We start from the raw sequence: 8,906 nt of genomic DNA on the forward strand, positions 1-8,906 counted from the left end.
TCTTAATTTTGCGCGAATTATTTAGTTTCATTCCCAAATTATTAACCTTTTAAAAACATATCTCTATTTGACTGCTCCACATATTTGGACAAAAAATATAAGGAAAGATATATTGTAAAATATTCTAATAAAATATATATATTAACGTAATTTGACGTTTTGCCAAGTTGACTGAAAATGATAGCAGGATTAACGTAATCGTTGACGCAAGGCCCCCTGCTTACCTAATTGCTTTCCTCATGCAGGGGAAAAATCGCTAATGGCGAAAGTGTATATATATATATATATCACCATAGAATCACTACAAATTTATTCAATTTTAGTACCCAGAAAAGAAGAACACATTAAAAAGGAGAGATTTTTCCATTTGAGCAATGGCGGACGCAGTTGAACTTGAGATGCCTAGAGTAAAGCTGGGAAGCCAAGGACTTGAGGTAAAAACTTCTATCTATATGATACATTTTTTTGGACGATATCGCATTTGCCACTTCTATTTGTGTCTTTTTGTATTGGAAATAGGGTTAATTTTAGAGTAATTTGATTTCGAACATGTTTGGATCGACTTATTTTAAGTGTTTTTAGGCTAAAATAACTTTTAGCATTTTTTTTTTAATGGAGTGTTTGAGTAAATTAAAAATGTACTTATAAACACTTAGTTTTAAGCTAATCCAAGCTGGCTCTTATGACTTTAGCTTATAAGTCAAAAATCAATCTAAAAAGGCTCTTCGTCTTGTTATTTTGTCATTGTATTAGTCCCATGGTATGAATATCTATTTATGGATAAAATGATGCTACTCAGAGCTCTTAAGGCATCGACATTTGTTATCTCAATTGGTACTAGTTAGTGCGGAGCTAGAAATTCTAACAAGGGGATTCGGAAAATCTTAAACTAAAAGTTTTCTTAATATAAAGAGGATTCAACAAGTTATATATATACATAGTTTTTTGTCACCGGTCAGAGGTGAATTCAAGATTTGAATGTTGTGGTTTCGAGTTCTGGATTCTACCACAACCCATGTAATCCACTGGACTCAAGACCTATTATTTTGTATGTATATAGTAGGTTTTCAAAAAATAAAAGGTTCGAGCCAAAGCTATTGGGTTTGGATTAACCTATAAGTTATACACTGATTTATATTTATTTAGTGAGTTCTTAACACATATAAAGGGTTCGAGCTAAAGTGATTGAGTTAGGTAAACCCATAAGTTATACATTGGATTTACCCTTGCCATTGTATTATCCAAGATTTCCACGCCACAGATATGAGTTGAGAGTGTGAACTCAATACTTATGTAACATCTATCTTTACTTGTTTTATGCATGTATATGTGTCTTTATATTTATGTGTAATATCTATGGTTTTAGCTGATTGCCGTGGATTCAAAACCCATGGAATCCTTCTGGATCACGGATCTGTTGCTTAAACAAAATCCCGTCCATTTACAATTTGAATCAGAAGCTAAATCTCATGGACTTTTTCCTGTGCATTTAATGGATAAATTTTACTCTGAACAAAGAAGGATGCTCTACCCTTTCCAAAATGGATGCAGTAATTTGCCTTTTAGCTGCTACTTCTTTTTTGCAAAATTGTCTATTTCGTATAGTAGTGTTTATATGATATTGATGTAATGGTCATTCACAGCATGTTAAACCTTTGTTTCTAGGTCTCTAAATTAGGTTTCGGATGTATGGGGCTCACTGGAGCCTATAGTAGTCCTGTTCCTGAGGAGGAAGGGATTGCAATAATCAAGGATGCTTTTAGTAAAGGAGTCACATTTTTTGACTCATCAGACATTTATGGCACGGATCATGCGAATGAGTACTTGATTGGGAAGGTAACTACAAGCAATTGGTGTCGCACGAATCATGATCATCAAAAGATGCATTTTTCTTAGCAGAAACATCCATTACACTTTCCATGGAATGTTGTATAAGCAAAACAAAGAAAATGGAGTACAACATGGTCTTCTTTAATTTTCCAGCTTGAGGATTCTCGAATCATCTTAACATGATAAAACAGTGAACATATAAGATATAATAAGCTTGTGTATACATAGAAGTTCATCTGTTAAACCACCATGTTGCATGACCATTCATACGAAAAAGAGAAAAGGGAGGAGGGGGAAGAGGCATGAACGGAGAAAGTACTTGAAATCTCCTCATCTTCACTAGGTTTAGTTTGAAATTATCTTATTGCAATCCTTTTCGTTATTTGGTAGCCTTTCAACATCAGCTAATCTTTGTGTCCATATAAGCTATCACTTGTTGAGGCTGCTAGTATTACACTATCTGATGAACACATTAAAGAGGTGGCATGATTAAACAGAGTGTTGCCGGCTTTTTTCATGCTTCATCAGATAAATATCCTATCAGGCTTCTAAATTTGTTTCGCCTTTTAGTCTTTTAAGCACTGGCTGGTTTCATATGAACAAGAGAAGTTTCTACAAACTTGTTGCTAGGATTGTTAACTCAGGTCATATTTTCCTGAATAGAATATATAGAGTTGAAGAATTTTGATTTTACATTTAGCATATCTTAAGTTGGTGTAAAATGAAAATGGAAGGGAAATGTTAATGCGGGAAAAATGAGTGTATAATGGCAATGTTGGACTGAAAAAAAGATTTAAATTGTGTTCTTCTTCTATGGCTCATGTACTATGTAAGGTAATGGAATGCCAGAAGACCCACTGCCACAGTTAAATAGCTTCTTGATTTTTCTTAAGTAATTCGTAATTTATCTAAGAATTTCTCTGTTTCAGGCATTAAAGCAATTGCCTCGAGAAAAAGTACAGCTTGCAACAAAGTTCGGTATATATAAGATCGAACCAACAAGGATTACAGTGAAAGGAACTCCTGAATATGTTCGTTCCTGCTGTGAAGCTAGCTTAAAGCGCCTACAAGTGGACTACATTGATCTCTACTATGTGCACCGTATAGACACAACAGTGCCCATTGAGGAAACAGTAAGTGATCTGCCTATATATGGTTCATATGCCTTGAGGAGGAATGCCTGCGTTCCTAATCAAGAATCTTGCTTTTATTTTCGCATGAAGCACTTCTATCTCTACTATTTCTTATTGTGGTGAGGTGTGTTACAGATGGGAGAACTTAAAAAATTAGTTGAAGAAGGTAAAATAAAGTATGTTGGCCTGTCTGAAGCTCACCCAGAGACAATAAGGAGAGCACATGCTGTTCATCCTATCACTGCTGTACAGCAGGAGTATTCTCTATGGACACGTGACGTGGAGGATGACATAATTCCAGTTTGCAGGTTTCTCCACACTCTATTACACATTTAGAAAAAGAACCTTGAAATAAAAGACAAGGACACACATTTGAACTTTCTACTAGTTAGTATAGTTTGGAGAAATTTTCAATTATCTCATTCTATCTTATCTACTAGGGAGCTTGGAATTGGGATTGTTCCATATAGCCCTGTTGGACGCGGGCTCTTTGCTGGAAAAGCAGTTATTGAAAGCTTACCCGCCAACAGCTTTTTGGTAAGAAACAAACCGTTGTTTATTTTACTTTTAAATTCTTTGATGTTTCATTATTATTACTCATATTTTATTTTTTTTGTATTAAATCCATTTTTCATGCTCTTATGGTTCTGGATTCGTTTACTCTCTATTAGACTACACAACCTAGGTTTACCGGAGAAAACTTTGAAAAGAACAAATCTATATATTTTCGTATGGAAGGAATAGCCAAGAAGCATGGATGCTCTCCAGCTCAACTTGCTATTTCATGGGTCCTTCACCAAGGGGATGATATTGTACCTATTCCTGGTAAGCAATTCTTCTCGTAGTTTCACTAATACAAAGATGATCTTAGAGTACTTGTACAGAAAGAAGTAGCACTCACTTGTGCTTTGATCACATGATGTTGTGAATACTGAGTTAGTCTCTTGTCTGTTATTATAGGTACAACAAAGATAAAAAATCTTCATGATAATATCGGTTCCGTGAGAGTAAAGCTCAGAGAAGAAGACATAAAAGAGCTTTCTGATGCAGTCCCCGTCAGTGAAGTGGCAGGGCAAAGAATTGGCGGGAGTCTTTATAATACATCATTTAAGTTTTCCATTACACCACCACCAACCAAATGATCATTAATTCTGTGCTATTGAAAGTGCAGGCTTGAGCTTGTTTGTTACTCTTTTTGCTTCTTAAATCCATTGCCATGTAATTCCTCTCATTTTGTACGGTCATATTTGAATAAAGGATGTGACTGTCTGCTTGTGTTTTATCTCAGTCAAAGTGGAAATCATATTTGCTGCATAGTTTTTTTTTAAATTTGTGTTATTACTTGTGTAGTAATCAAACACTGTCCCCTATTGTTAGGCCTAAGTCTGGACTTGGTCTATAAAGTATCAATTTATGGCTTTGTGCTATTGTATCACTATTATGCGACATTGGGTTATGGACTTATGGGTCTTTACGATCTTTAATTATGGGTTCTATCACTTCCTTAACATGTCTCAAGTTGAAAGAACAAGCTTTGACACTTTGGACGAATGGAAAAGGGCCTAAAATATCCATCAACTATTTGAATTGGTATGAAATTATCATTCATCCACCTTTCTCTCCCCAAATACTCTTGACGCCAACCTTTTAATCATTTGACTCATATTTTCCCTTATTTTTAACAAAGTCCCCTAAAGTAAAATCATTAAATATTTATTTATTATGTTACCTAATCTAATTGATCAAAATTTAAACTCTTCTCAAATAAATAATAAGAATCACATAATTTTCATGTCTTGTCCCGATACTCTTGAAATAATATTTTAAAAAATTATTAGTTTCATGATATGTTACTATCGTCCTATTTTGAATAAACCCCCAAATTATTATAACCCAACTCATAATGGAGATCCAATAAAAATTCATACTAGCCCTTTCTTATTTTTCATCTAAAAAAAATACTAGTATTGTTTTTCATTATATATATTTTTGATCAATTATTCAATTGTCTTGCTCATTCCCTCCTATTATTCTTTTTTTTTAAAAAAAGTTCTCTAATTCTTAATTATGATATCATGAACTCAACTTTAAATAAATTTACATGTTCATATTCTTTTAATTTGTATTATTATCATAGTGTGTGTGGGGCGGGGGAGAGGGGAGATAGGAGAAAATGTCATATTCATTCTTTTATTTTGAATTTTGGATGCACACGAAAGAAAAATGCAGTATACATACATAGTTACTTAATTAAATCATCTTCTATTGAACTAATACTAATGTATGAATGACACCATTATTTTACTCCTTTTTTTCTCCCTTGTTTTATCATAAGTTGAAATTTTTTTTGAAATGATGGACAAAATCCAAAATCAAACCAACTATATGAGCCTATATATTAAGTAATTTAAAATTATTTTAACGAAAAAATGGCATAAAAAATTCTTAAACTATAAGATTTGGTACAATATTGTCTCTCCATCCATCTTAATAGTGTGGACGGTAGAATTAAGGGTATTTCTGATCGAAAAGGTTGACGTCAGTGGTATTTGAGGGCCGAAAGGTGGATGAAAGGTAGTTTTGTACCAATTCAAATAGTTGAGGGTATTTTAGGCCCTTCTCCGAAAAGAGAAAGAAAATAGGTTGGATCAAGTTAAATGAGCGAGTTTTTTCAAAAATCGAATATTTAAAATTGAAAGCGACTCATTTAATTTTGAGCTTTAACCCATGTTTTCTATCAAAATTAAGGACAGATTTACATTGAACTATTGAAGTGTATTTGAATTTTGAACTAAAAATATAAGAAAATATATATTTAAATTATTTCTAATAATACATAATTTAACAAGTTAGACTAAAAATGATAGCAAGATTAACGTAATCATTGACGCAAGCGACCCTGCTTACCTAATCGCTCTCCTCACAAGTGGCGAAAGTGGGGACAATGAATTAAGGGTTATAGAAAAGTTTCAAAATTAGGGATTGGTGACTCAAGTTTTAATTATTGAGTAGGGGTGACAATTTTTAAATTAAGAATTAAGGAGTTGCATTTTTCATCCCTAAGTTTTTTTATTTAAACTTTAGTCCATCTTCTATAAAATCCTAAATAATAAGAAATGGAGGGAAAAAAAGTGTACCAACGGCTCAGTTTTTCCTTTTTTCTCTCTTGCTTATTCTTCCATTGTTGGGGACCATTGTTGCTGCTCTTCTTCTTCATTCTTCTTCTCCATCATCATTCTTCTTCTTCTTGTTCATCACCATCTTCTTCTGGTTGTTCATCATTTTTTTCTTCTTCAGTTGATAATCACATTGTACTGCTGCTTTCAGACCAATTTTCATTCATATATCATTGGACATTACATCATAGGTGATTTTGGTAAGTAAACTAATGATTTTTACTCTAATTTTTCATTTTGATAGTTTGAGTGTTTCTTCAAAATTTTACAGTCGCGTACCCAACAGGTAAGTCATCTGTTGCAACATATAGAGTACCTGTTGGATACATATTACAATACCATGTCAAGCTGGAACTGAACCAGAAGCTTCTCCCAACAGATAAATCATTTATTGCAACTGATGCGTCATCTGCTGCACCAGATGACTCATCTGTTGCAACAGAGGGCTTACCTGTTGGATACATATTACAATATCAGACTAAGCTGGGAAAGAACTAGAAGCTTGTCACAATAGATGAGCCATTTATTGCAACATATGAGTCATCTGCTGCACCAGACGACTCATCTGTTGCAACAGATGGCTTACCCGTTGAATACATGTTACAGTACCAGGCCAAATTAGGACAAAATCAGAAATTTGTCCAAACAGATAAGTCATATATTGCAACATATCAATTACCTGTTCCAACAAATCAATTACCTGTTGCAACAAATGACTCATCTGTTATAACAATTGACTTACATGTTGGATAAACTTCTGGTTCTAGACATGTATCCAACAAGTGAATCATTAGTTGCAACAAGTGAATCATCTGCTGCAACGGATGACCTACTTGTTGCAATAGATGATTGACTTGTTGGGACAATGATTGTGCATATGATTTTTAACTGTATATAGCCACTCAACTTTACTATACAATCATTATTAAATATTTTTAATAAATTCCTTTAGGTACCATTAATGGAAGAATCAATAACAATAGCTGTTGATTGTTATGGTGAATGGATTGAGAAAAACAATCGATTTATTTGGCGTTGGAAAGATGGTGACATGTCAGAGTCAGTATTGATGACCGTCCAAAGGGATATTTTATATAATGATTTTGTGAACTCAATCATTAGTTATTGTGGACTAAATTGTCAACCAAATGATCTTGTCATCAGTTACATGCACAAGTCTTTTGAAAATCAGAGGGTCCTGCCTTTTAAGATAAGCAATCAACTTCGTTTGTGTGCTTATCTGAGTGATGCAACTAGGTCCATTTTAAGGGTGTACGTTGTTGAAAAACCGATAGAGAATGAAAATGTAGGACAAGACCAACAAAATCTGTTAAATGATGAATTGAATGGGATGAACATGAATATTCTAGATAATGAGATTGGACATGATGTGAAGGAGGACCAAACACCTACACCTATTGTTGATATAAGGGGCAATTCTCAGTTAAAACAGTTGAACAATCTTCAAGATGATGAGACAGGTTTTTACATAGGAATGACATTCAAGAACAAAGACGAACTAGTCACTTCATTGCATATTGCTTGCTTGAAAAAAGATTTCAGACTTGCAAAGGTGATTAATTCACGCAGTGTGTATTGTTTTAAATGCGCACATCCAGAGTGCAAGTGGTGGTTGAGGGCGGTGAAATTCAAAAGTTCTGACAGATTTTGTATTAAAATTTATAAAAAGTATCACACATGTGGTTCAGAGCATATTACGAGTCATAATCCACATGCCACAGCAAAAGTCCTTGGTAAATACTTCAAAAATAGCTTTCCTAATGGTAAAGGTCCATCTACAAGAGATATGACCAATCAACTTCGTACAGAATTGGGTTGTAATGTGAGTTATTGGAAGATATATAAGGGTAGGGAGATTGCAAAGTCTTTGGTTAGGGGAACACATGAGCACGGGTATGGAGTGCTTGATGCATACCGCTATATGCTTGAGTCCGCAAATCCAGGAAGTAAGACGGCATTGCAGGTTGATGAAAATGGAAAGTTCAAGTACTTTTTTGTAGCCTATGCGGCTTGGATTCAAGGTTTTCAACAATTGAGAAAAGTCATAGCTGTTGACGGGACATTCTTGAAGAGCAAGTATGAAGGAGTTTTACTATCGGCGGTGGCGCAAGATGCAGAGAATCATATTTTTCCGGTGGCTTTTTGTGTAGTGGATAAAGAATGTGATGCCTCATATCAATATTTTTTTGAACAAATGAGAAGTTATGTAGATGATACTGATGAGCTGTGCATAATTTCTGATAGGCATTCAAGTATTCGAAAGATGGTTTCAATTGTGTATCCATTAGCTCATTATGGTTGTTGCATGAGGCACCTTGGAGAAAATATTCGAAACAATTTTCACAATGCAAAGGTCGTATCTCATTTTTATAATGCAGCGAAAGCGTACAATAAAGTTGAGTTTTATGACCATTTCAATCAGATAAGGGATATAGTACCCAAGGCAGCCGAACATCTCGAATCAGTTGGATTTCATAGATGGAGCAGGGCCTTTTGCCCGGGAAATAGGTACAATATTCTATATTGAGTATCTTGTTTAAGTTTAATATAATTATATATCTTATTAAGTTATTTTTTTTATAGGTATAATATTATGACCTCAAACATTGCTGAATCTGTGAATGCAATGTTTGAAGTTGAAAGAGAATTTCCTATCATCGCTTTATTTGAAGAAATAAATATGAGATTTGCAAAATTATTTCACGAAAGGCGTATGGAGTTGGTCAACTCACCAAACATACTTGTT

At 34.0% G+C, this 8,906-nt stretch overlaps 2 protein-coding genes across 3 annotated transcripts; both read left to right on the forward strand.

Moving 5' to 3' along the window:
• The first annotated feature begins 192 nt into the window (after positions 1-192).
• On the forward strand, positions 193-4,289 carry LOC102585708 (perakine reductase-like). Of its 2 annotated transcripts, XM_006347691.2 has the most exons (7): positions 193-434; positions 1,666-1,836; positions 2,760-2,963; positions 3,099-3,271; positions 3,404-3,500; positions 3,635-3,788; positions 3,924-4,289. In XM_006347691.2, exons 1-7 carry the CDS (start codon positions 375-377, stop codon positions 4,103-4,105), a joined length of 1,041 nt encoding a protein of 346 aa, XP_006347753.1. In that variant the 5' UTR covers positions 193-374; the 3' UTR covers positions 4,106-4,289. The 2 variants fall into 2 exon arrangements, with proteins under 2 accessions (XP_006347753.1, XP_006347754.1); XM_006347692.2 differs by lacking the exon at positions 1,666-1,836 and having other exon boundaries at positions 194-434.
• A 2,811-nt stretch (positions 4,290-7,100) lies between these two features.
• LOC107060695 (uncharacterized) lies at positions 7,101-8,687 on the forward strand. Its single transcript, XM_015308881.1, has one exon. The coding sequence runs from the start codon at positions 7,101-7,103 to the stop codon at positions 8,685-8,687; it is 1,587 nt and encodes a 528-aa protein (XP_015164367.1).
• Positions 8,688-8,906: the final 219 nt, after the last annotated feature.

This window comes from Solanum tuberosum, unplaced genomic scaffold (genome assembly GCF_000226075.1).
Source record: "Solanum tuberosum cultivar DM 1-3 516 R44 unplaced genomic scaffold, SolTub_3.0 scf00092, whole genome shotgun sequence".
NCBI classification, from domain to species: Eukaryota; Viridiplantae; Streptophyta; class Magnoliopsida; order Solanales; family Solanaceae; genus Solanum; species Solanum tuberosum.

Excerpts from the sequence above, each read along its gene's own strand:
- LOC102585708 (XM_006347691.2), top strand. The coding sequence starts at position 375 with ATGGCGGACGCAGTTGAACTTGAGATGCCTAGAGTAAAGCTGGGAAGC. Across the intron at positions 1,837-2,759 it reads ATGAGTACTTGATTGGGAAG|GCATTAAAGCAATTGCCTCG; the intron begins GTAACTACAAGC and ends TCTCTGTTTCAG. Across the intron at positions 3,272-3,403 it reads GACATAATTCCAGTTTGCAG|GGAGCTTGGAATTGGGATTG; the intron begins GTTTCTCCACAC and ends CTTATCTACTAG.
- LOC107060695 (XM_015308881.1), top strand. The coding sequence starts at position 7,101 with ATGGAAGAATCAATAACAATAGCTGTTGATTGTTATGGTGAATGGATT.